At 52.0% G+C, this 27,667-nt stretch overlaps 1 protein-coding gene and 1 long non-coding RNA gene across 2 annotated transcripts; one reads left to right on the forward strand and one right to left on the reverse strand.

Moving 5' to 3' along the window:
- On the reverse strand, nucleotides 1-24,029 carry LOC129060594 (uncharacterized). Its single transcript, XR_008527393.1, has 3 exons — nucleotides 21,594-24,029; nucleotides 21,236-21,396; nucleotides 1-524 (listed from the first exon to the last, which is right to left on the reverse strand). It is a non-coding gene; the product is annotated as an uncharacterized LOC129060594 (long non-coding RNA).
- Nucleotides 7,809-27,667, forward strand: MUC3A (mucin 3A, cell surface associated). The gene is made up of 14 exons (XM_054560306.1): nucleotides 7,809-7,869; nucleotides 10,023-15,740; nucleotides 17,421-18,711; nucleotides 19,255-21,125; nucleotides 21,232-21,417; nucleotides 23,307-23,422; nucleotides 23,849-23,913; nucleotides 24,925-25,073; nucleotides 25,501-25,566; nucleotides 25,923-26,085; nucleotides 26,790-26,963; nucleotides 27,068-27,159; nucleotides 27,315-27,367; nucleotides 27,539-27,667. The coding sequence occupies exons 1-14, from the start codon at nucleotides 7,809-7,811 to the stop codon at nucleotides 27,578-27,580; spliced, it is 10,047 nt and encodes a 3,348-aa protein (XP_054416281.1). The 3' UTR covers nucleotides 27,581-27,667.

A 27,667-nucleotide genomic window follows, 5' to 3' on the forward strand; every position in this document is an offset into this window, starting at 1 on the left:
CGGCTGGGCGCAGTGGCTCACTCCTGTAATCCCAGCACTTTGGGAGGCCGAGGCAGGTGGGTCACCTGAGGTCAGGAGTTCAAGAGCAGCCTGGCCAACATGGTTTAAAATACAAAAATTAGCCGAGCGTTGTGGCATGGGCCTGTAATCTCAGCTACTCGGGAGGCTGAGGCAGGAGAATCGATTGAACCTGGGAGGCAGAGGCTGCAGTGAGCTGAGATTACACCACCGCACTCCAGCCTGGGTGACAGAGTGAGACTCCTTCTCAAAAAAAAAAAAAAATTAAAAATAAATAAATACATAAACCGAGAGTAGCAGTTTACGGTCTCCGTTACTCAGCAAATCCATCTTTTGGTTTCATTGTTTTGTCCCAAAGCTTCAATCAGGCTCTTGGTGACTGTTTACTGTCTGGTGTAAGGAGCAGGCCAGTGGCACCCTTGGTATTTATAGGAGGGTGATAGTTGCCTCCAGATCCACTGAATGCGGCAGGCTAGTGTTCACAGAACTTTCAGATGCACCAGACTCTAGGAAGAAGACAAGAGGAGACAGAAGAAATTAAATTAATCAGAGAAAGGCAAGACCCCATTTCCCTGATTTGATATGACTTCGCTGAACCTCCAGAAAAATCCTCAAGCTGACCTGGGCTTCCGTTTACGCAATCCTTGGAAAACAATGACCATGTGAGAAATGTTTGCACAAGCTTTGAGTTTTTTTTAAAACCCCATAAATCCATAAATGTTGACATTTATTACTCTTAATGTGAGCATTCTTTCTAAGAGGAAAAGTTCCATACTTAAGTTTATGAGGTTATTTTTCCTCCTTAGAATCAGAAACGATAGCATATTGCAAATAGGAACTGGCAGGCTCTTGCTCTCTCCCTCTCTTCCTTCTCTTCTCAAGCTTGGGGTGTTTGCATTCAATCATAAAGGGTGTGATGAATTCTTAGAAACTGCATTAAAGCAGCAGCCATAAATGAAACTGCCAAAAAGAGCGTGAAAAATAGAATTGGCTGCTTTCTGAAATGTCCCTGTGTGACCTTAGGTTTCTGGAGATTTTGTGCAAGTGTGAATTAAGCATTTGATTTTACCTTAGGAATCATGATGCTTGCATGAAACAAGCAAGGAAGGACAGAAAGTGAGGGAAAGAGAGAAACTGATTGAAGAAAAATAAACTTCACATGGAACAAACTTCACACGAAAACATGAGATTTTTTCTTTTTTTTGGGATGGAGTCTCACTCTGTTGCCCAGGCTGGAGTGCAGTGGCACGATCTGGGCTCACTGCAACTTCTGCCTCCAGGGTTCAAGGGATTGTCCTGCCTTAGCCTCCCAAGTAGCTGGGATTACAGGCATGCACCCCCATACCTGGTTAATTCTTGTATTTTTAGTATAGATGGGGGTTTCACCATATTGACCAGGCTGGTCTTGAACTCCTGACTTCAAGTGATCCACCCACCTCGGCCTCCCAAAGTGCTGGGATTACAGGCGTGAGCCACCATGCCTGGCCGAAAACAGAAGTTTGAAAAAATTTATTGAAAAACATTTTGCCTATGATTCCAGTATTATAAACATACTATAGGACTCCAAAACCCAACAAAATTGTACTGTGATCTTGAAAGTATCTTAAGAGGCATTTAATATATAATGTCCATGAATATCAGGTTGAACAGTGTGTTTTTTAAATATACATTTGTAAATGCTGTTTGTATATTACAGATATTAACCCTTTGTCTGTCATTCAGATTGCAAACAATTCTGCCACTACTTTGTATTGTTTTGATAACTTTCCCCCACAAAATGTTACTTTTTAATGTAGTAGGATATGTGTAATTTTATTTTTACAGCTTTTGGCTTTCTTGTTTTGATTAAAATAGTCTCCTCAGCTCCCAAATTATACATATAGTCTCCTAAATTTTCCTTTGGAATTTTTAGGTGGTTTTAAAATTTTATTTATTTTTTATTTTTTGAGACACAGTCTCACTCTGTCGCCCACCTGGGCTGGAGTGCAGTGGCGAGATCTCTTTGTGTGGCACACAAGGCCCCACCAGGGGTCTGATCCTGCTTGATGGGATCTTGATTTGCATAAACCATACCCCTGCTGGGATCCCAGCTGTGGTAGATTGTGTTATTGTTGAAAATATTTGCTTTCCCTCCCTTGGGTAGATCATACCTCCCTGTCTCGCTGATATTGTGCTTAATGTCTGACTGGCAGTGCCTCTCTCTGATAGTATTTTATACCCAGGGCAACCTTGTGACTTGCTTTGGCCAACAAAATGTGGGTGGAAGGGACGCACATCATCTCTGGAAAGAAGCTTCAAGAGCCAGCTGGTGGTTTTGCCATCTATCACCTTCTACCACCATGAGACTGGCAATGTCCCAGACGGGGGTGGTTTGGCCAGCCCAGGTCCCAGAGTGAAGATGGCATGGATGAGAGCACAGACATTGAAATGGGCAAGCAGCATGAGCAAGAAACACACCCTTGCTGTTGTAAGCCATATAGCCTTTAGGACTGTTTGTTACTACGGCATAACCTGACACTTTCTGATTGCTACACCAAACTTACTGGCTTTGAGAGACTTTACCCCTTTTTTTTTTTTTTTTGAGATGGAGTTTCGCTCTTGTACACATTGGAGCACAGTGGCATGATCTTGGCTCACTGCAACCTCTACCTCCTGGGTTCAAGTGATTCTCCTGCCTCAGCCTCCTGAGTAGCTGAGATTACAGGCGCCTGCCACCACGCCCGGCTAATTTTTGTATTTTAGTAGAGACAGGGTTCACCATGTTGGTCAGGCTGGTCTCGAACTCCTGACCTCAGGTGATCTACCCACCTCGGCCTCCCAAAGTGCTGGGATTACAGGCGTGAGCCACTTCTCCCAGCCAAGGAACTTTACTCTTAAAGCCAAGTATCAGCTTGTCATCTACCCATCAAGCAAGCTGATTCCCCCTACGCTAGCCACCATGACTTCAGAGCAACTCTTGTGCGTCCCTGGACTCCCATCAGCTGATATTATCGGGACAACTGTAGCTGCAATTCACATACTCACACAGTGGCCAATCTTCCCAACCTCCTTCTGCCTCACTCACTCCTCCTGGGAGAAAGACTGACCTATTCCCCAGCCCTAGTTTCCTTCTTTTTTTTGAGACAGTCTCACTCTGTTGCCCAGGCTGGAGTGCAGTGGCATGATCTCGGCTCACTGCAGCCTCCACCTCCTGGGTTCAAGCGATTCTTGTGCCCGAGCCTCCCTAGTAACTGGGACTACACATGTGCGTCACCCTGTTCAGCTAATTTTTGTATTTTTAGTAGAGACGGGGTTTCACTATGTTGGCCAGGCTGGTCTCACACTCCTGACTTCAAGTGATCTGTCCAGCTAGACCTCCCAAAGTACTGGAATTACAGGCGTGAGCTACTGTGTCCAGCCCATAGCCCTAGTTTCAACACGTCCCTCCCTAATCCTTGATATTTGGGGGCTGGTCCCAGCCTGTACGTTTCTGGATTCACGTCTTCCCCCAAGTACCTGTGACAAAAGTGACCTTGGAGGGAGACCAGTGCCCTCCACTGACTTCCCGTGCATTCCATTTCAGTGTCACTAGGAAGGGGCCCGATGGCGAGTGTCACTGATGATTGGGCCGACACTGCCATCGTCAGCATAGTCTTCCCACAGCTCTGCTCCTTCCTTCTCCCCAGCAATCCTCTTGCCTGTCTTGAGCTCTGGCTGGAACCTTATTAATTTCTGGAGCCAGCTCCCAGTCTCAGTTGTGTGTGGGCAGCCTACAGTCAGCAGCATCTGACATTACAGCCATGTCTCCCAACCCCAATAGAACACTCTTTTCTCTTCCATCTTCTCCAGCTTCCCCACAAAGGCTGGACCCCAATGTGGGCATGGAGCATTCTCGAACCGCAGACGGAGGATTCCTGCAGTCTTAGCTCGTCCATCGCCTCCCTGAGTGGGGCGGGGCTCCTTCCCAGGCTCTGCAGGGAAAGTGGCCGCTTGTCCCCATTCAGAATGCAAAGATGTCACCTTTCCCTCTCCCTTCTGGGCAGGCGTTCAAATGACTGTGCTCCCAGCTAGGAGACAGTAAGTATGCATCATGGGAGAGATATCAGTAATGAGCTCCATTAATTTCAGGAGTGGGCCAGACATGGTGGCTCACACCTGTAATCACAGCACTTTGGGAGGCCAAGGTGGGAGGGTTACTGGAGGGCAGGAGTTTGAAACCAGCCTGGACAACATGGTGAAACCCCATCTTTACTAAAAATACACAAAAAAATTAGCCAGGTGTGGTGGCACATATGCCTGTAACCTCTGCTACTTGGGAGGTTGAGGCAGGAGAATCTCCTGAACCCATAGGCAGAGGTTGCAGTGAGCCGGGATTGCTCCATTGCACTTCAGCCTGGATGACGGAGCGAGACTCCATCTCAAAAAAAACAAAAAACAAAAAAAATTCCAGGAGTGGAAAAGGTCACTTCCTAATTGCGCATGACTTCCTGGAGGAGGTGAGGAAGGTGTAGAACTGTAAAGGAAAGGTGGGATTTTCACAGGTGAGAGAAAGCGGAAGAGCGGGAGGGCACTGCAGGTGTAGGAATGGCTCAGGCAAGGGCCTGGAGTGGGGCAGAGGCTGAGGTCGGGGGTCTGGTGGCTGGAGCAGAAGGGGGTGTGGGTATTAGAGAGGTGGTGGACAGAAGGGGTGGTGGATGGGGGTAGATCTGGGATCCATCTCCCCAGGAGCCTGGTGATCTTTACTTACAACAGGGATCCATTTTCCATTTACATCTGTGTCTCCAGAACAGTGATGGGAATCTTATGGTGTTTGATACTTAAAAAAAAAAAAAAAGGCCTGGAAACCCCTGAAACCTCCAGCTTGGTTTGCAGCGTCTTGGCTGGCTGTGGTGCTTGACCACGTGGCTTCAGTGGTTTCCACAGAGACTGCTCCGAAAAACAACAACAAAACTTTTTGCAAACGACTATCTTCATGCTGGGCAACTTGATCAAATGTATTAAGAAATCGAAGTGGAAGACCCCAAGAGTAGCCCTGCTCCATGTTGGCCCCTCCCCTGAGTTACCACCAATGGTGTCATTGTCGGGCTCTGAGCTCTACTTCATTTGGACTCTTTAGCTTTTCATTTCTTTGCTCACTTCCTCAACTTGACCACACACCCTGAGGCCAGGGCTATATAATGTGTCCCCTGGATTTTGGTGCAGCCATTTGCACAACCGATGCACAGGCAGTGTCACTTGGTGGGTATGCACAGCACCTCTTATTTAGGGTCCCTTCAGTGACTCTCGATAAGGACGAGGTCCCCCAGGAGACATGAGAGGCACAGCCCCTCACGAAGATCTCCCAGCGGGCCTGGCCTCAGAGAGTTCGCTGGCTGCCTTTGCAATCCTGTCCCTTGGGCCTGCTGGGAAGAGGAAGAGCTGCAGTTTCTCTCTGCAAAGCTTCTTCCCTTAGGGATGGTCAGACCTATTTAGATCTATTTTTCTTTTTATTTATTTATTTATTTTTTTTTGTAGAGATGGGTCTCGCTATATTGCCCAGCGTGGTCTTGAACTCCTAGCCTCAAGTGATTATCCCGCCTCGACCTCCCAAAGTGTTGGGATTACAGGTGTGAGCTACTGTGCCTGGTCTGACTTAATTTTATTTTATAATTTTTTTTTGAGACGGAGTCTTACTCTGTCACCTAGGCCAGAGTGCAGTGGCGGGATCTTGGCTTACTACAACCCTCATCCCCTGGGTTCAAGCAATTCTCCTGCCTCAGCCTCCTGAGTAGCTGGGATTACAGGAGTGCACTACCATGCCTGGCTTATCTTTGTATTTTTAGTAGAGACGGGGTTTCGCCATGTTGGTCAGGCTTGTCTCAAACTCCTGACCTCAAGTGATCCACCCACCTCGGCCTCCCAAAGTGCTGGGATGACAGATGTGAGCCACTGTGCCTGGCCCTGACCTAATTTTATATTCATAATTTTTTTTTTTTTTTTTGAGACAGGTTTTCGCTTTGTCACCTAGGCTGGAGTGCAGTGGCTCGATCATGACTCTTTGGAGCCTCGACCCCCTGGGCTCAGGTGATCCTCCCATCTTGGCCTACCAAGTAGCTGAGACCACAGGTGCACACCACTATGCCTGGCTAATTTTTTGTGTATTTTTTTTTTTTTTTTGGTAGAGATGGGGTCTTGGCATGTTGCCCAGGCTGGTCTGGAACATCTGGGCTCAAGAGATCCTCCTGCCCCAGCCTCCCAAAGTGCTGGGATTACAGGCATAAGCCACTGAATCTGGCCTGAGCACAGTGTTCTGTAGGGTGACTATTCCATCTTCTTTCTGGGTTGAAACAATCGTTTGGGCTGTTTCCAGTTTCCATTAAAATTGCCATAATTGAGAGTCAATAAACATCCTCGTGAATGCTTCCTTGAAAGACTTCTTGGACACAGAGATGGAGGGTGAAATTGCTGGGTCCTAAGGCACTCATTTAAAATTTTAATAGATGCCACCAAATTACCCCTTTAAAGCAACCCAACCCACCTACACACCCACCAGCTGGATAAGAACATTTGTTTTACTTTATCTGATTTTTGAAATGAAGTGTCGCTCTGTTGCCCAGGCTGGAGTGCAGAGGCACGATCTCAGCTCATTGCAACCTCTGCCTCCGGGGTTCAAGCAATTCTCCTGCCTCAGCCTCCCAAGTAGGTGGGATTACAGGTGCCCACCCCACGCCAGGCTAAGTTTTGTATTTTTAGTAGAGATGGGGTTTCACTATGTTGGCCAGTCTGGTCTCGAGCCCCTGACCTCAAGTGATCCTCAAATTAACCTTTTAAAACAACCCAACCCAACTACACACCCACCAGCTGGGTAAGAATGTTTATTCTTCACAGCTTTGCCCAAACTGGGTAGGTCAAAGAATGTGCTGGGTCCAAACTAGTTTTTTTTTTTTTTTTTTTTTTTTGAGATGGAGTCTCGCTCTGTTGCTCAGGCTGGAGTGTAGTGGTGTGCTCTCGGCTCACTGCAACCTCCACCTTCTGGGTTCAAGCGATTTTTCTGCCTCAGCCTATTAGTAGAGATGGGGTTTTGCCATGTTGCCCAGGCTGGTCTCGAACTCATGACCTCAAGTGATCCACATCCCTCAGCCTCGCAAAGTGCTGGGAATACAGGCGTGAGACACCGTGCCGGGCCCAGACTAGTATTTTTGAGTGTTTCCTTTGGTCATCCATGTTTCCTTTTCTGGGACCTAGCCCCAACTCTTCAGATAATAAAATGACTTCAGATGGAATTCTGTGTTAATCACTCCCACGGTTTTGTCTGGCCTATGGGGTCCTGCGGGGGGCAGGATGGAGCTGGGGCACACTGAGGGACAGAAGGGCCTTGAAGGAGAGCGAGGTTGCACTGTCTCCCCAGCAGGAGGAACTGAAACTAAGGAGAGGCTGCAGGAGTCGGACCTGACTCCAGAGTCCAAGTCCTCGGTCAGGGGTACCCTCTACGAGTGTCGGGGAGGAAGGGCAGCTTCCAGGCAGTTCCACGTGGGCCAGGCAGGCTGTGGAGCTGAGCCAATAGCAGCTCTTCCTCCCTGACACTTCCTGGACTTGTCCTATCTTTTCCCCCGTGTCCGCTTCCCACAGCGCTGACGTCTGTCTGTCCGGGTGCAGGGAGAAGGGAGGAAGAGGGGAGAGGTGGGGCGGTGCAAAGGTGAGGCTGTGCTCAGCCCTGACGCTCAGCAAAACCGATACCAGCACTTTCATTACGTGCAGGCCCCAGGGCCACGTCCCTGCCGCTGTCCTGGTCCTGAAGCCTGTTCTGCCCCAGCCCTCTGCCCGCTGGGCCCATGCAGCTGTTGGGGTTCCTCGGCCTCCTCTGGATGCTCAAGGCCTCCCCATGGGCCACAGGTAAGGGGGAGAGGCGGGAGGGGGTTGGAGAAAAGCTCCTGATGTGATGTTCCAGGAAAGGGGAGGGGAAAGTGGCTGTGAGGCCTGGGGAGGGGGGATAAGAAGGCACCGCTTGGGGCTCTGGGTGCAGGGAGAACCCAGGCACGGCCTGATTGGGGGAGGGGGCGATGAGGAGAGGTTTCTTCCAGAGCTCCAGGTGCAGGGAAAACCGAGGTTGGGAAAGAGTGAGGGAGCTGGGTCCCTGCCACTCTCCACCAAACACTGAGCAGGTTGCAGGGGCTGAGCCCCAATCTGTATCTGCAGCTGGAGGGTAGAGGGTGGGATTTACGTCTTTCCAGAGCAGTGCCCTTCCTGCCTTGGCTCCTTCTGTCACCTGCCTCACGCCCCCAGCTTGAGTGCCCCCTTCACACTGGCCTCTCCCTCCCTGACAGCCCTCTAACTTCTACCCCTGGTCTCGGTCCTCTGGTTTCAGCCTCTCTGCCTTTTGTCCCCCAGCGGCTCCTCCCCAGCTCTGCTGTCACTCTCTCACCCCGGCCAGGGCCCATGTGTCTGGGCACAGCTGTTGGTACCAGGGCTGGGGCAGGGAGCTCCTGAAGTCCACTTCGCTTCCAAGGGTGCGTCTGAAACTACCCGGCATGGGGTCCCAGGCTTCTCTCTTCTGCCCTGCAGGAACACCCAGCAATTCCTCTATACTTCTCTTTTCTCTGTACTTCAGTGTCTGCTTCTGATCCCCAATCCCAGGCCACCCAGCCTAGAGGCCCATGAGTCCCCTTCTCAGTCACCTCCAGGGCCACATCCTGGAGCCAAGGACTGTAGCCTGGGGATTGTCATAATCCCTGACCCCACCTCCCTGGCACCCTCGAGCTAGGCTGAGATGTGACACCCCAGCTCTCAGCCACAAGATGGGCTGTGCCCGAGGTGAGGGGTAGCAGGTCCCACTTCCCATCTGCTGTGGCTGCCTGTCTTCCTCGTCCCCGACACCCCTGACAGCTGGATCTCTGATCCTAACTCTGACCAATTGTGAAATGGGTTGAAATCCACGTGCTGGGGTTCATGCTTGTAAACTAATGAATCCCACGGCCAAAAGGGAATAGTTATAGAAAAATATGTCTATTTTTGTGATGAACACTCACTGCTAAGCCTTAAGGTCTCCAGAACTCATCACGCCTGACTGCTGAGGTAGCTCGTTCTGGAAGTTTCCTTTTCTATGCTGTCTCTCCACCTCTCCGCCTAGTCCTCACTCCATGCCCTTTGAAGTCATTAGCGTGTGAGCTTAGCCTGTTTCTCTTTGGTGTTCTCTGGGCAGTGTTTTTGTTTTTGTTTTTGTTTTTGTTTTGATGGAGTCTTGCTCTGTCACCCAGGCTGGAATGCAGTGGCGCCATCTCAGCTCACTGCAGCCTCTGCCTCCCGGGTTCAAGCGATTCTCCTGCCTCAGCTACAGGTACACGCCACTATGCCTGGCTAATTTTTGTATTGTGTTTTAGTAGAGAAAGGGTTTCACCATGTTGGTCAGACTGGTCTCCAACTCCTGACCTCAAGGGATCTCTTGCCTTGGCCTTTCAAAGTGCTGGGATTACAGGCGTGAGCCACTGTGCCTGGCCCTCTTTGTGCAGTTTTCCCTGTCTCCTGGTTTTTGTGATGCGCCCTCTGCCAGGACATGGCTGGGTTCTCTCTTTTTCTCTTTGAAAGCCGGAGTCAGCCCAGACAGCAGCAGGGTGCAGGGAGAAGCAGTGGTGGGAGCAGAAGGTTAATTGGTGGGGGGGGATGGGAGGACTCCAGGCAGTAGCAGGGGGAGGAGAGGAAGGGGCAGAGGGAGGAGGAGCCTGGATGTGACCAGAGGAGGGAAGGGAGGGGAGGGAGGCTCTGCCCAGCTCGGCTATATCAGGACAGGAGGACCTGCCATGACAAGGCCAAGGCCGGGTGAGGATGAGGGCTCCTATGCCCCACTGCTGCCCTAGGAGCAGACAGGCAGTGGGCTCCAGCACCACAAAGCGCCCAGCTCCAAGCTGCCTCTGATGCAGGAGTGAGCTGCGGTATGCCCTGCCCTCTGTGATGCTGCCTGGAAAATGGGTGAGTGAGTAGCTTACATGAGTGATGTAACAAAATGACCCACGGATTTACCAGTGGATTCCTCTGCTCTGCCACCAATGCAGGAACTTTATCCACGGCCACATCCATCTCTCAAGTGCCTTTCCCCAGGGCAGAAGCAGCCAGCGCTGTGCTCAGCAATTCTCCACATTCCAGAGACCTGGCTGAGTGGCCACTCGGTGTCCCCCAGCTCGCCTCTCCTGCTCCCGGCCACAGGGAAAATGCACCTATGACGCTCACTACTTCCCCCCATGACACACTCATCTCTGAAACATTGCTCACCTCTCCAGTCAGTTCCAACACCTCAACCACCCCGACGTCCAAGTTTGCCTTCAAGGTCGAAACCACTCCACCCACCGTGTTGGTCTATTCGGCCACCACTGAGTGCGTGTATCCAACGAGCTTTATAATCACCATCTCCCACCCCACCTCCATCTGTGTGACCACGACGCAGGTGGCCTTCACCAGCTCTTACACCCCCACTCCCGTGACACAGAAGCCAGTGACCACCGTCACCAGGACTTACCCTATGACCACTACTGAGAAAGGAACGTCACCCATGACATCTCCCTCTACCACCACTGCTAGGGAAACTCCCATAGTGACAGCGACACCCTCCTCCTCTGTGTCAGCCACAGACACAACCTTCCACACTACAATCTCCTCTACAACTAGAACCACAGAAAGGACTCCCCTGCCCACTGGAAGCGTCCATACAACCATGTCCCCAACCCCAGTATTTACTACTCTCAAAACAGCAGTGACTTCCACTTCCCCCATCACTTCTTCAATCACTTCCACAAATACAGTGACTTCTATGACAACGACCACCTCCCAGCCCACAGCCACTAATACATTGTCATCACCCACCAGGACCATTTTATCTTCCACACCTGTCCTGAGCACAGAAACAATCACCAGTGGTATCACAAACACTACCCCTCTATCCACCTTGGTGACCACACTCCTCACTACCATCACCAGGTCTACACCTACATCTGAGACCACCTACCCTACTTCTCCTACCAGCACTGTCACAGACTCCACAACCGAAATCACCAACTCCACAAGTATGACAGGTACATTGTCCACAGAGACTTCTCTCCCATCCACCTCTTCCTCTCTCCCAACCACAGAAACAGCCACGACTCCTACGACAAACTTGGTAACCACCACCACTGAGATCGCCTCCCACAGTACTCCCACCTTCTCTTCTTCAACCATCTACTCCACAGTCAGCATATCCACAACTACCATCTCCTCACTTCCCCCTACCTCAGGTACCATAGTGACTTCCACAACCATGACCCCATCTTCTCTGAGTACAGACATCCCTTCCACAACACCAACAACTATCACCCACCATTCGATGGGCTCTACCGGTTTCCTGACTACAACAGAACTCACATCAACATTCACTGTTTCCAGTTCCTCAGCAATGTCCACAAGTGTCATTCCATCTTCCCCCAGCATTCAGAATACAGAAACCTCATCCCTTGTCAGCATGACCTCTGCCACTACTCCCAGTGGGAGACCAACTTTTGCAAGTACACTCAGCACTCCTACAAGTTCCCTCCTGACGACCTTCCCAGCAACATATTCATTTTCATCTTCCATGTCTGCCAGCAGTGCCGGGACCACTCACACAGAGAGTATCTCCTCACCTCCAGCCAGCACCAGTACACTCCACACAACAGCTGAATCCACACTGTCACCCACTACCACCACCTCATTCACAACTTCCACAACTATGGAACCACCTTCAACCACTGTAGCAACTACAGGAACAGGTCAGACCACCTTCACCAGCTCTACAGCCACATTCCCTGAGACCACTACACTGACTCCTACAACTAACATGTCCACAGAATCTCTCATAACAGCCATGACTTCTCCCCCCATCACTTCATCAGTCACTTCCACAAATACAGTGACTTCTATGACAACTACGACCTCTCCTCCCATAACCACCAATTCTTTTACATCACTGACCAGTATGACTCTGTCTTCTACACCTGTCCCAAGCACAGAAGCAATCACCAGTGGCACTACAGACACAATCCCTCCATCTATCTTGGTGACCACACTCCCCACTCCAAATGCCTCATCTGTGACTACATGTGAGACCACCTATCCTAATTCTCCGACTGGTCCTGGTACAAACTCCACGACTGAAATCACCTATCCCACCACTGTGACAGAGACATCATCCACTGCCACCTCTCTTCCACCCACCTCTTCCTTGGTCTCAACCGCAGAAACAGCCAAAACTCCTACCACAAACTTGGTAACCACCACCACCAAGACCACCTCACATAGTACCACCAGCTTCACTTCTTCAACCATCTACTCCATGGCCAGCACATACACAACTGCCATCACCTCAGTTCCCACTACGTTGGGTACCGTGGTAACTTCTACATCCATGATCCCATCTACTGTGAGTACAAGTATCCCCTCACAACCAACAACCATCACTCCCTCATCCGTGGGCATCAGTGGTTCATTACCTATGATGACAGACCTCACCTCAGTGTACACAGTCTCCAGCATGTCTGCAAGGCCAACAACTGTCACTCCCTCATCTCCCACTATCCAGAATACAGAAACCTCAATCTTTGTTAGCATGACGTCTGCTACCACCCCCAGTGGAGGACCAACTTTCACAAGTACTGAGAACACTCCAACAAGGTCCCTCCTGACAAGCTTTCCAATGACACATTCATTCTCTTCTTCTATGTCTGAAAGTAGTGCTGGGACCACTCACACAGAGAGTATCTCCTCACCTCGAGGCACCACCAGTACACTCCACACAACAGTTGAATCCACCCCGTCACCCACTACCACCACCTCATTCACCACATCCACAACGATGGAACCACCTTCATCCACTGTATCAACTACAGGCACAGGTCAGACCACCTTCCCCAGCTCTACAGCCACATTCCCTGAGACCACTACACTGACTCCTACAACTGACATTTCTACAGTATCTCTCACAACAGCCATGACTTCTACTCCTCCCATCAGTTCTTCAATCACTCCAACCAATACAGTGACTACTATGACAACTACGACCTCTTGGCCCACAGCCACTAATACGTTATCATCACTCACCAGTAGCATTTTATCTTCTCCACCTGTCCCAAGCACAGAAATGATCACCAGTCATACCACAAACACCACCCCTCTATCCACCTTGGTGACTACACTCCTCACTACCACCACCAGGTCTACACCTACATCTGAGACCACCTACCCTACTTCTCCCACCAGCACTGTCTCAGACTCCACGACTGAAATCACCTATTCCACAAGTATAACAGGTACATTGTCCACCGCCACTACTCTCCCACCCACCTCTTCCTCTCTCCCAACCACAGAAACAGCCACGATGACTCCTACCACAACCTTGATAACCACCACCCCCGATACCACCTCCCATAGTACTCCTAGCTTCACTTCTTCAACCATCTACTCCACAGTCAGCACATCCACAACTGCCATCTCCTCAGCTTCCCCTACCTCAGCTACCGTGGTGACTTCCACAACCATGACCCCATCTTCTCTGAGTACAGACATCCCTTCCACAACACCAACAACTATCACCTACCCTTCTGTGGGCTCTACTGGTTTCCTGACTGCAGCAACAGACCTCACATCAACATTCACTGTTTCCAGTTCCTCAGCAATGTCCACAAGTGTCACTCCATCTTCCCCCAGCATCCAGAATACAGAAACCTCATCCCTTGTCAGCATGACCTCTGCCACCACTCCCAGTTTGAGACCAACTATCACAAGTACTGACAGCACTCCAACAAGTTCCCTCCTGACTACCTTCCCAAGTACATATTCATTTTCCTCTTCCATGTCTGCCAGCAGTGCAGGGACCACTCACACAGAGACTATTTCCTCACTTCCAGCCAGCACCAATACAATCCGCACAACAGCTGAATCCACCCTGTCACCCACTACCACCACCTCATTCACCACATCCACAATGATGGAACCACCTTCAACCACTGTAGCAACTACAGGCACAGGTCGGACCACCTTCCCCAGCTCTACAGCCACATTCCTTGAGACCACTACACTGACTCCTACAACTGACATTTCTACAGAATCTCTCACAACAGCGATGACTTCTACTCCCCGCATCAGTTCTTCAATCACTCCCACCAATACAATGACTTCTGTGAGAACTGTGACCTCTTGGCCCACAGCCACTAATACGTTATCATCACTCACCAGTAGCATTTTATCTTCTACACCTGTCCCAAGCACAGAGATGACCACCAGTCATACCACAAACACCAATCCTGTATCCACGTTGGTGACTACACTCCCCATTACCATCACCAGGTCTACACCTATATCTGAGACTGCCTACCCTAGTTCTCCCACGAGCACTGTCACAGAGTCCACGACTGAAATCACCTATCCCACCACTATGACAGAGACATCATCTACTGCCATCTCTCTTCCACCCACCTCTTCCTTGGTCTCAACCGCAGAAACAGCCAAAACTCCTACCACAAACTTGGTAACCACCACCACCAAGACCACCTCACATAGTACCACCAGCTCCACTTCTTCAACCATCTACTCCACAGCCAGCACATACACAACTGCCATCACCTCAGTTCCCACAAACTTGGGTACCATGGTGACTTCTACATCCATGATCCCATCTAGTTTGAGTACAGATATCCCTACCTCACAACCAACAACCATCACTCCCTCATCCGTGGGCATCAGTGGTTCATTACCTATGATGACAGACCTCACCTCAGTATACACAGTCTCCAGCATGTCTGCAAGGCCAACAACTGTCATTCCTTCATCTCCCACTGTCCAGAATACAGAAACCTCAATCTTTGTTAGCATGACGTCTGCTACCACTCCCAGTGGAGGACCAACTTTCACAAGTACTGAGAACACTCCAACAAGGTCCCTCCTGACAAGCTTTCCAGTGACACATTCATTTTCCTCTTCCATGTCTGCCAGCAGTGTAGGGACCACTCACACAGAGAGTATCTCCTCACCTCCTTCCATCACCAGTACACTCCACACAACAGCTGAATCCACCCCATCCCCTACAATCACCACGTCATTCACAACATTTACAACGATGGAAACACCTTCATCCACTGTAGCAACTACAGGCACAGGTCAGACTATATTCACCAGTTCAACAGCCACATCCCCTGAGACCACCACACTGACTCTTACCCCTGACATTTCCACAGGATCTTTCAAAACAGCAGTGAGTTCTACTCCCCCCATCACTTCTTCAATCACCTCCACATATACGGTGACTTCTATGACAACTACCACCCCTCTAGGGCCCACAGCCACTAATACGTTACCATCATTCACCAGTAGCGTTTCATCTTCTACGCCTGTGCCAAGTACAGAAGCGATCACCAGTGGTACCACAAACACCACTCCTCTATCTACCTTGGTGACCACATTCTCCAATTCCGACACCAGTTCTACACCTACATCTGAGACCACCTACCCTACTTCTCTTACTAGTGCTCTCACAGATTCCACGACCAGAACCACCTATTCCAGCAGTATGACAGGTACATTGTCCACTGTGACCTCTCTCCGACCCACCTCTTCCTCTCTCCCCACCACAATAACAGCCACAGTTCCGAGAACAAACTTGGTAACCACGACCACCAAGACCACCTCACACAGTACTCCTAGCTTCATTTCTTCAATCGCAACCACCAAGACCCCCTCACACAGTACTCCCAGCTTCACTTCTTCAATCATCACCACCGAGACCACCTCACACAGTACTCTCAGCTTCACTTCTTCAATCACCACTACCGACACCCCCTCACACAGTACTCTCAGCTTCACTTCTTCAATCACCACCACCGAGACCACCTCACACAGTACTCCCAGCTTCACTTCCTCAATCACTACCTCTGAGATGCCCTCACACAGTACTCCCAGCTTCACTTCTTCGATCACCACCACTGAGAACACCTCACACAGTACTCCCAGCTTCACTTCTTCAATCACCACCACCGAGACCACATTCCACAGTACTCCCAGCTTCACTTCTTCAATCAGGACCACCGAGACCACCTCTCACCGTACTCCCAGCTTCACTTCTTCAATCACCACCACCGAAACCACCTCACACAGTACTCCCAGCTACACTTCTTTGATCCCCACAACCGAGACCACTTCACACAGTACTCCCAGCTTCACTTCTTCAATCACCACCACCGAGACCACATCCCACAGCACTCCCAGCTTCACTTTTTCCATCACCACCACTGAGACCACCTCACACAGCACTCCCAGCTTCACTTCTTTGATCACCACCGAGACCACCTCACAGAGTACTCGCAGCTTCACTTCCTCGATCACCACCACTGAGACCACATCCCACAGTACTCCCAGCTTCACTTCTTTGATCACCACCACGGAGACCACCTCACACAGTACTCCCAGCTTCACTTCTTTGATAACCACCTCTGAGACCCCCTCACACAGTAGTCCCAGCTTCACTTCTTTGATCACCACCACCGAGATCCCCTCAAGCAGTACTCCCAGCTTTACTTCTTTGATCACTACCACCGAGACCACATCCCACAGTACTCCCAGCTTCACTTCTTCAATCACCACCACTGAGACCACATCCCACAGTACTCCCAGCTTCACTTCTTTGATCACCACCACGGAGACCACCTCACACAGTACTCCCAGCTTCACTTCTTTGATAACCACCTCTGAGACCCCCTCACACAGTACTCCCAGCTTCACTTCTTTGATCACCACCACCGAGATCCCCTCAAGCAGTACTCCCAGCTTCACTTCTTTGATCACCACCACCGAGACCACATCCCACAGTACTCCCAGCTTCACTTCTTCTATCACCATCACCGAGACCACCTCACACAGTACTCCCAGCTTCACTTCTCCAATCAGGACCACCGAGACCACATCCTACAGTACTCCCAGCTACACTACCTCAATCACCACCACTGAGACCCCATCACACAGTACTCCCAGCTTCACTTCTTCAATCACCACCACCAAGACCACATCCGACAGTACTCCCAGGTTCACTTCTTCAATCAGGACCACCGAGACCACATCCTACAGTACTCCCAGCTTCACTTCTTCAAATACCATCACTGAGACCACCTCACACAGTACTCCCAGCTACATTACCTCGATCACTACCACCGAGACCGCCTCACACAGTACTCCCAGCTTCACTACCTTAATCACCACTACTGAGACCACCTTACACAGTACTCCCAGCTTCACTACTTCAATCACCACCAGTGAGACCCCCTCACACAGTTCTCTCAGCTCCACTTCTTTAATCACCACCACCGAGACCACCTCACACAGTACTCCCAGCTTCACTTCTTCGATCACCACCACCGAGACCACCTCTCACAATACTACCAGCTTCACTTCTTCGATCGCCGCCACTGAGACCACCTCACACAGTACTCCCAGCTTCACTTCGTCGATCACCACTAGCGAGACCACCTCACATAGTAGTCCTAGCGTCACTTCTTCGATCACCACCACCGAGACCACCTCACACAGTTCTCCCAGCTTCACTTCTTCGATCACCACCACTGAGACCACCTCACACAGTACTCCCAGCTACACTTCTTTGATCACCACAACTGCCACCACCTCACACGGTACTCCTGGCTTCACTTCTTCGATCACCACCACTGAGACCACATCCCACAATACTCCCAGCTTGACTTCTTCGATCACCACCACCGAGACCACATCCCACAGTACTCCCAGCTTCACTTCTTCAATCACCACCACCGAGACCACATCCCACAGTACTCCCAGCTTCACTTCTTTGATCACCATCACTGAGACCACCTCACACAGTACTCCCAGCTACACTACCTCAATCACCACCACTGAGACCCACTCACACAGTACTCCCAGTTTCACTTCTTCAATCACCACCACCGAGACCACCTCACACAGTACTCCCAGCTTCACTTCCTCAATCACCACCTCTGAGATGCCCTCACACAGTACTCCCAGCTTCACTTCTTCGATCACCACCACTGAGAACACCTCACACAGTACTCCCAGCTTCACTTCTTCAATCACCACCACCGAGACCACATTCCACAGTACTCCCAGCTTCACTTCTTCAATCAGGACCACCAAGACCACATTCCACAGTACTCCCAGCTTCACTTCTTCAATCAGGACCACCGAGACCACCTCTCACAGTACTCCCAGCTTCACTTCTTCAATCACCACCACAGAAACCACCTCACACAGTACTCCCAGCTACACTTCTTTGATCCCCACAACCGAGACCACTTCACACAGTACTCCCAGCTTCACTTCTTCAATCACCACCATCGAGACCACATCCTGCAGCACTCCTAGCTTCACTTTTTTGATCACCACCACTGAGACCACCTCACACAGCACTCCCAGCTTCACTTCTTTGATCACCACCACCGAGACCACCTCACAGAGTACTCGCAGCTTCACTTCCTCGATCGCCACCACTGAGACCACATCCCACAGTACTCCCAGCTTCACTTCTTTGATAACCACCTCTGAGACCCCCTCACACAGTACTCCCAGCTTCACTTCTTTGATCACCACCACCGAGACCCCCTCAAGCAATACTCCCAGCTTCACTTCTTCGATCACTACCACCGAGACCACATCCCACAGTACTCCCAGCTTCACTTCTTCAATCACCACCACTGAGATGACATCCCACAGTACTCCCAGCTTCACTTCTTTGATCACCATCACGGAGACCGCCTCACACAGTACTCCCAGCTACACTACCTCAATCACCACCACCGAGACAGCCTTACACAGTATTCCCAGCTACACTACCTCAATCACCACCACTGAGACCCCATCACACAGTACTCCCAGCTTCACTTCTTCAATCACCACCACCAAGACCACATCCTACAGTACTCCCAGCTTCACTCCTTCAATCAGGACCACCGAGACCACATCCTACAGTACTCCCAGCTTCACTTCTTCAAATACCATCACTGAGACCACCTCACACAGTACTCCCAGCTACATTACCTCAATCAGCACCACCGAGACCCCCTCACACAGTACTCCCAGCTTCACTACCGCAATCACCACCACTGAGACCACCTCACACAGTGCTCCCGGCTTCACTTCTTCAATCACCACCAGTGCTCCTGGTTTCACTTCTTCAGTCACCACCAGTGAGACCCCCTCACAAAGTTCTCCCAGCTCTACTTCTTTAATCACCACCACCGAAAGCACCTCACACAGTACTCTCAGCTTGACTTCTTTGATCACCACCACCGAGACCACCTCACACAGTACTCCCAGCTTCACTTCTTCGATCACCACCACTGAGACCACCTCTCTGAATACTTCCAGCTTCACTTCTTTGATCACCACCACCAGCACTGAGACCCCCTTACACAGTACTCCTGGCCTCACTTCGTGGGTCACCACCACTGAGACCACCTCACACATTACTCCTATCCTCACTTCTTCAATCACCACCACTGAGACTACCTCACAGAGTACTCCTGGCTTCACTTCTTCAATGACCACCACTGAGACCACCTCACAGAGTACTCCCAGCTTCAGTTCTTCAACCATCTACTCCACAGTCAGCACATCCACAACTGCCATCACCTCACATTTTACTACGTCAGAGACTGCGGTGACTCCCACACCCGTAACCCCATCTTCTCTGAGTACAGACATCCCGACCACAACCCTACGAACTCTCACCCCTTCATCTGTGGGCACCAGCACTTCATTGACTACAACCACAGACTTTCCCTCTATACCCACTGATATCCGTACCTTACCAATCCGAACACACATCATTTCATCTTCTCCCTCCTTCCAAAGTACAGAAACCTCATCCCTTATGGGCACCACCTCTCCCACCATGTCCACTGTGAGAACAACCCTCAGAATTACTGAGAACACCCCAATCAGTTCCTTTAGCACAAGTATTGTTGTTACACCTGAAACCCCAACACAGACCCCTCCTGTACTGACGTCAGCCACTGGGACCCAAACATCTCCTGCACCTACTACTGTTACCTTTGAAAGTACGGATTCCTCCACGTCCACTATTCATATGATTACTCCATCAACAGCCTTGAGCACGATCATGTCAACATCACAGGTTCCTATTCCTAGCACACATTCTTCCACCCTTCAAACAACTCCTTCTACTCCCTCATTGCAAACTTCACTCACATCTACAAGTGAGTTCAGTACAGAATCTTTCACTAGGGGTAGTACGTCTACAAATGCAATCTTGACTTCTTTTAGTACCATCATCTGGTCCTCAACACCCACTATTATCATGTCCTCTTCTCCATCTTCTGCCAGTATAACTCCAGTGTTCTCTACTACCACTCATTCTGTTCCTTCTTCACCATACATTTTCAGTACAGAAAATGTGGGCTCCGCTTCTATCACAGCCTTTCCTAGTCTCTCTTCCTCTGCAACTACCAGCACGTTTCCTACCAGCTCCTCTCTGACCACAGCTCTCACTGAAATAACCCCCTTTTCTTATATTTCCCTTCCCTCCACCACACCCTGTCCAGGAACTATAAAAATTACCATAGTCCCTGCCTCTCCCACTGATCCGTGTGTTGAAATGGATCCCAGCACCAAAGCTACTTCTCCTCCCACCACCCCATTAACAGTCTTTCCCTTTACTACCGAAATGGTCACCTGTCCTAGCTCCATCAGTATGCAAACTACTCGTGCTACATATATGGGCACTTCTTCCATGACGCCAGAAAGTGAGTCCAGGATCACACCCAATGCTTCCAGTTCCCCTGGCACTGGGACTGTACCCACAAACACAGTTTTCACAAGTACTCGACTGCCCACCAGTGAGACCTGGCTGAGCACTAGCTCTGTGGTCCTCCCACCTCTTCCTGGCGTCTCTACTGTCCCGCTCACCACAAAGCCAAGCAGTAGCCTTCCGACCATCCTGAGGACTTCAAGCAAGTCAACACACCCCTCCCCGCCCACCACCAGGACTTCACAGACACCAGTGGCCACTACCCAGACTCCTACCACCCTTACAACACGCAGGACAACTCGCATCACTTCTCAGATGACCACACAGTCCATGTTGACCACCACTGCAGGTTAGACCTTCTGCCTCTCTGTTCCCCTCCTTCCTCCCCTGCAAAATTCCCGTGTCACTGAGGTGAGGCTTTCTCCCGAGCTTCCCTTTCTTCCTGTGTTTTCCAGGCACCTGTGACAATGGTGGCACCTGGGAACAGGGCCAGTGTGCTTGCCTTCCGGGGTTCTCTGGGGACCGCTGTCAGCTCCAGACCAGATGCCTGAACGGGGGTCAGTGGGATGGCCTCAAGTGCCAGTGCCCCAGCACCTTCTATGGTTCCAGTTGTGAGTTTGCTGTGGAACAGGTGGATCTAGGTGAGTCGCCAGAGCTATGCCTTCTGCACTTCCTCCCAGAGGGTGTCACTGACTCTCCCCAGACTTATCCCTCTGTGGGGCCTGGAGGCACCCATGCCTTTTTGCCCGGTCCTTCCCTCCCTGCCATCTCTCCCATGCCCTCCGCTGCCCTGTGTCATGCTCCTCTCCGTCCTCACCCTTAGGAGGTGGCTGGCACCACCCTCCCTCCTGGGGCCATCTCCTGGCTTGGGCTGCTTGGAGCTGTATCAGTTTCCAACTGCTGCCGGACCAACAAACACAAACCTGGCTGCTGGAACAACACGACATTATCATGTTAGAATTCTGTAGATTAGAAGTCTGATGTGGGTGTCACTGGGCTGAAATCAAGGTGTCACCAGGTCTGTGTTGTCTTTCAGAGGCTCCAGGGAAGAATCCATTTTTTTTTTTGCCCTTTGAAGCTTCTGGAGCCTCCCACATTGCGTGTGCCAGGGGCCCTGGCTCCATCTTCCAAGCCAGCAAGGCTGCATCTCTCTGTGTCTTTCTCTCATAGCCTCATCTCCCTCTGATGAACTCTGGCCTCCTCAATTGCTTCTCCCACTGTTAAGGACCCTTATGATGACTTTGCCTCCTCCCCAAATAGTCTATGTTAATTTTCTTAAGATCAGCTGATTAGGCCGGGCGGGGTGGCTCACACCTGTAATCCCAGCACTTTGGGAGGCCGAGGCGGGAGGATCACCTGAGGTCGGGAGTTCGAGACTAGCCTGGCCAACATGGTGAAACTGTCTCTACTATTAGTTGGGCATGGTGGCAGATGCCTGTAATCCTCACTATTCAGGAGGCTGAGGCAGGAAAATTGCTTGAATCCAGGAGGCGGATATTGCAGTAAGCTGAGATTTAGCCACTGCACACTTGTGTAGATGACAGAGGGAGAGTGAGACTCTGTCTCAAGAGAAAAAAAAATCAGCTGATTGTCTTATAATCCCTGCACTCTGGAAGGCCGAGGAGGGGGTATCGCTTGAGGCGAGGAGTTCAGGACCAGCCTGGGCAACTAAGAGAGACCCTCATCTCCACAAAAAATTTAAAAAACTTACCTGGGCATGGTGGCTCATGCCTGTGGTCCCAGTTATTTGGGAGGCTGAGGTGGGAGGATCACTTGAGCCTGGGAGTTCAAGGCTGCAGTGAGCTATGATCCCCCTATTGCACTCCAGCCTGGATGACAGAATGAGACCCTATCTCAACAATAAAAAAAAGTTAGGCTGATTAGCAATCTAATTCAACCTGCACCCTTGATCCTCCCTTGTCATGTAGTATAGCATAGTCACAGTTCTGGGGATTAGGACATGGACATCCACCCACTATGGGGGTAGCCAGGAGGGACCACAGGCTGACCGCTGTCTTCCTGCCTGCTTTCACTCATCTCCACACAATTCATTCCTTCCTTCCTTCCTCTCTCTTCTTTTCTTTTCTTTTGTCCCTCTTTCTTTTCTTTCTTTCTTTCTCTCTCTTTTTCTTTCTTTTTCTTTTCTTTCTTTCTTTTCTTCTTTCCCTCATCTTCACACAATGCTTTCTCCCTTTCTTTCTTTTTCTTTCTTTCTCTCTCTCTCTCTTTATCTTTCTTTTTCATTTTCTTGAGAGAGAGTCTCGCTCTGTGGCCCAGGCTGGAGTGCAGTGATGCAATCTCGGCTAACTACAACCTCCGCCTCCTGGGTTCAAGTGATTCTCCTGCCTCAGCCTCCTGAGGCATAATGCATCCTGGAATTCCTACATCTGTTCCTGCCTCTTGGCATCAGTCCTCAGGGATCTTGGAGGGGAATAGCAGGAGGAGCCTGCGGGTTGGTGTGGTGGTGGTATTGGCGGCTTCAGACAAAAGCAGACAGAGAAGTGACTGGGGACACGCATGCTCTGTGCAGCTGTGGTGGAGACCGAGGTGGGCATGGAAGTGTCTGTGGATCAGCAGTTCTCGCCGGACCTCAATGACAACACTTCCCAGGCCTACAGGGATTTCAACAAGACTTTCTGGAATCAGGTAAAGGGCAAAGAGAGGGGATTTTTTTTTTTTTTTTTTTTTGAGATGGAGTCTCGCACTGTCATCCTGGCTGGAGTGCAATGGTGCGATCTTGGGTCACTGCAACCTCTGCCTCCCAGGTTCACATGATTCTCTTGCCTCAGCCTCCCAAGTAGCTGGGATCACAGGTGCACACCATGACACCCGGCTAATGTTTTGTATTTTTAGTAGAGACAGGGTTTCACTATGTTGGCCAGACTGGTCTTGAACTCCTGACTTTGTGATCTGCCTGCCTCGTCCTCCCAAAGTGTTGGGATTATAGGCGTGAGCCATGGCACCTGGCCGGGGAGGGGAATTGAAGGGTCTCCCCTGGAGCTGGGGTTGGGCATCTGGGTGCCCTCAGGTCTGCAGGTTCGGACGTGAGCCCAGGGATCTTTGGTTTTTCAGATGCAGAAGATTTTTGCAGACATGCAGGGCTTCACCTTCAAGGGTGTGGAGATCCTGTCCCTGAGGTAGGAGACCCATCTGGGGATGCGGAGGCAGTGTTGGGTGGGGGAAATGTGTGCACACAAAAAATCTATTCCTTTCTTTTGTAATCATCAGATTTTATAAAGAGACGGGTGGAGGGGTTACATAAGGAATCGCTTCCTGGGTATTTTTTCGGATCGTTTTCTGGGGCCATTTATCTGGAGGAGGGGTGGCACCTCTCTCCTTCCGCACACTGGAAGGAGAGAAGTTGCAGGGACGTGTGGGAAGGTGGTGCCTGGATTGGTGACTTCGTCCCCCTCTGGCTGGGCCCTGCTCTACTGGTGACTTCGTCCCCCTCTGGCTGGGCCCTGCTCTACTGAGTGGGTCAGCGTTAGACAGAGAGAGAGAGAGAAAGAGAGAGAGGGACAGAGAGCGCATCCAGGGGCGCCTGGTGGATGATGGCTTGATGCAACACAAAGTGAATGTCAGGCCAGATGTGGTGGCTCACACTTGCAATCCTAGCACTTTGGGAAGGCTAGGCGGGTGGATCACCTGAAACCAGTTCAAGACCAGCCTGGGCAACATAGTGAGAACCCATCCCTACAACAATAAAAATAGTAATAATAATAATAATGATAATAATGATAATAATAATAATAGTAAAATGATTAGCCAGGCGTGGTAGTGCACACCTGTAGTCCCAGATACTTGGGAGGCTGAGGAGAAAGGATCACTTTAGCCCAGGAGTGGGAGGCTGCAGTGAGCTATAATTATACCACTGCACTCCAGCCTGGGTGACAGAGCAAGACTTTGTCTCTGTAAAACACACAGAGAGAGGAAGTCAATCATGTCAGTCATTCCTTGTCCTGCCTTCCCAGGCGGACCAAGTCAGGAATGCTGGCAGCCCCTTCTGAAAAGGATGCACGTGGCATCCCAACTCATGACCTCTGCCCCCTTTACCCCTTCTGGTGCACTTTGGGTTGCTTCTGGAGGTGCCCCTCCAAGGACCCATGTGTCCCTGGCTGGGGCACTCTCTAAGGCCGTGGACCCCTCAGGAATGGCAGCATCGTGGTGGACTACCTGGTCCTGCTAGAGATGCCCTTCAGCCCCCAGCTGGAGAGCGAGTATCAGCAGGTGAAGACCACACTGAAGGAGGGGCTGCAGAACGCCAGCCAGGATGCGAACAGCTGCCAGGACTCCCAGAGTGAGCCCAGGCTGGAGGGAGGGGCCAGGGCCTGAGCTGCCACCCCAGCCCACTCCAGCTCAGCCAGGGGCCCACTGGGCTCAGGTGGCAGCCCTGTGGTACCTCTGGCAGGTTGGGAGAAGGGGAATGAGTCCACACACAACGGTGTCAAGGGTGGGGCTAGGGAGGGTCTCCCCCGAACCTCAGTACTGGGAAAGAGACCCCCTGATTGTCATGCTCAGCATCTCCCGGATGGCTGAAGACCTCGGATTATTCAGGGGAGATGAGGCGGGCAACAGGAGTCTTCCCTTGTGGCTCCTCCACACTCCCCCAGACGGAGAGAGCCGTCACTGCCCTCCCTGTGCCTATCCTGCTTCCTGGCGCTAACCCCTTGACCTTAACCCCTCGACCTGCCCTGCCCATTCCATCCGCGCCTGTGTTCCCGCAGCCCTGTGTTTTAAGCCTGACTCCATCAAGGTGAACAACAACAGCAAGACAGAGCTGACCCCGGAAGGTGAGGGTCGGGTAAAGGGTTGAGTGGTCTCCCGTGGCTATGATCCGGGCTACCAGGGACGTTTGCCCATTGAAGCCGGGGGGCAGGGAGAGAACTCTGGGGGAGGCAAGTGATGTGGCCCAGGGCGGCCCTTCCTGGCGCTGGTTAGTGGCTTCCACCTGAGGACCGCAGGGGCCACCAGGAGAGGGTGAGGGTGCTGGGGCTGGACTCCCCTCATCGAATCCCAGGGTCTACCCGACAGCACCCCACCTCGGAAATGGAATCCACCTCGCGCATATTCAGAGGCACCATTATCAGGCCCCTGAATAGAATGGATGAGGTCCTTGTCTCTGTGCATCCCCCTCCCCAACCCCCAGCCATCTGCCGCCGCGCCGCTCCCACGGGCTATGAAGAGTTCTACTTCCCTTTGGTGGAGGCTACCCGGCTCCGCTGTGTCACCAAATGCACGTCGGGCGTGGACAACGCCATCGACTGTCACCAGGGCCAGTGCGTTCTGGAGACGAGCGGTCCCGCGTGTCGGTAAGGCCCCGCTCACCATCAGCATCAGCCGGACCCCGCCCACTCTTTCTAGGATGAAGCCCCGCCCCATGCTCCGCCCTGGCTCTGCCCCCAAGCCCTACAGTGGAGCCTCGTCCCCAGAGTCCCGCTTCAAGCCCATCTCCCTTGCCCTACGGTGGAGCCCTGCCCTGGAGCTCTGCTCCGTCGCCCTAAGGTGGAGCTCCGCCTCCTTGATGGGGTTGAGTCCCGTCCCCTGGTTCTGGGATAGAACCCCGCCCACTCATTCTAGGGTGGGTGGTGGGGCCCCGCCCCCTCGTTCTAGGGCTGAACCTCGCCCCCTCCTTCAGGGGTGGGGCCCTGCCCACTTGATCTAGGGTGGAATACCGCCCCTTGCCTAGGGTGGAGCCCCGCCCCCTTGTTCTAGGGTGGAGCCCCGCCCCCTCCTTCTAGGGTGAAGCCCTGCCCACTTGATCTAAAGTGGAATCCCGCCCCCTCACCTAGGGTAGAGCCCCGCCCCCTCGTTCTGGGGTGGAGACCAGTCCCCTTGTTCTACGGTGGATTTCGGCCCCTTGTCTAGGGTGGAACCCCCCAGCTTGCACTAGGGTGGAAGCCCCCGCCGCCCTAGGCTGGAGCCCCGCCCCCTCACCCGCCCCCGCGGGGCCCAGGTGCACGCGTGGACCCCGAGCTCGGAGGTGAAGAGAGTCTGACCCTGCGATCTCCCGCAGCTGCTACTCTACCGACACGCACTGGTTCTCTGGCCCGCGCTGCGAGGTGGCCGTCCACTGGAGGGCGCTGGTCGGGGGCCTGACGGCGGGCGCCGCGCTGCTGCTGCTGCTGCTCCTGGCGCTGGGCGTGCGGGCGGTGCGCTCCGGATGGTGGGGCGGCCAGCGCCGAGGCCGGTGAGCGCGCGGGGGGCGGGGCTGGGGGGCGGGGCTGGGGGCGAGGGCGGCCAAGGGGTCCCAGGCGGGCAGGCTCTGTCTGACCGTGCGGCGGCCCCACCTAGGTCCTGGGACCAGGACAGGAAATGGTTCGAGACCTGGGATGAGGAAGTCGTGGGCACTTTTTCAAACTGGGGTTTCGAGGACGACGGAACAGGTGAGTCCTGCCTCCTGGGGAAGCAGGCAGGGGCTTTCCTGGGCACCACTGCGAGGGCAGACGCCCTCCCTGCCTGCCTCGCGTTTACTCCGTTCCCCTCTCCCTTCCGTCCCCTCCCTCTCCCCTTCTCTTTCTCCCCTCCTCTCTCTCTCCAGACAAGGATAAAAATTTCCATGTGGCCTTGGAGAACGTGGACACCACTATGCAAGTGAGGGGCTAAAGAGGGGGACCCCAAGGAACTCTCCCAGTCTCCATTCCAGAATCCCTCCCCGACTCCCACCAGGGCAGGGAGAGGGCTGGGCTCGGATCAGCAGTGACCTCCCTGTCAGCCCAAACCAGTGGCTCCGCGTTCCCGTCCCTCACTGTGACTCTGTGACAGGTGCACATCAAGAGACCCGAGATGACCTCGTCCTCAGTGTGAGCCCTGCGGGGCCCCTTCACCACCCCCTCCGCCCTGCCCCAACACAAGGATCTGCATTGCGTCCATTTCGAGAGGTGGCCCCAGGAC

Source organism: Pongo abelii, chromosome 6 (genome assembly GCF_028885655.2).
Source record: "Pongo abelii isolate AG06213 chromosome 6, NHGRI_mPonAbe1-v2.0_pri, whole genome shotgun sequence".
Taxonomy (NCBI): domain Eukaryota; kingdom Metazoa; phylum Chordata; class Mammalia; order Primates; family Hominidae; genus Pongo; species Pongo abelii.

Coding starts and splice junctions, on each gene's coding strand:
- MUC3A (XM_054560306.1), top strand. CDS start 7,809: ATGCAGCTGTTGGGGTTCCTCGGCCTCCTCTGGATGCTCAAGGCCTCC. Junction 18,712..19,254: donor ATCACCACCACTGAGATGAC/ATCCCACAGTAC, acceptor CACCGAAAGCAC/CTCACACAGTACTCTCAGCT. Junction 25,074..25,500: donor CAGCTGCCAGGACTCCCAGA/GTGAGCCCAGGC, acceptor GTGTTCCCGCAG/CCCTGTGTTTTAAGCCTGAC.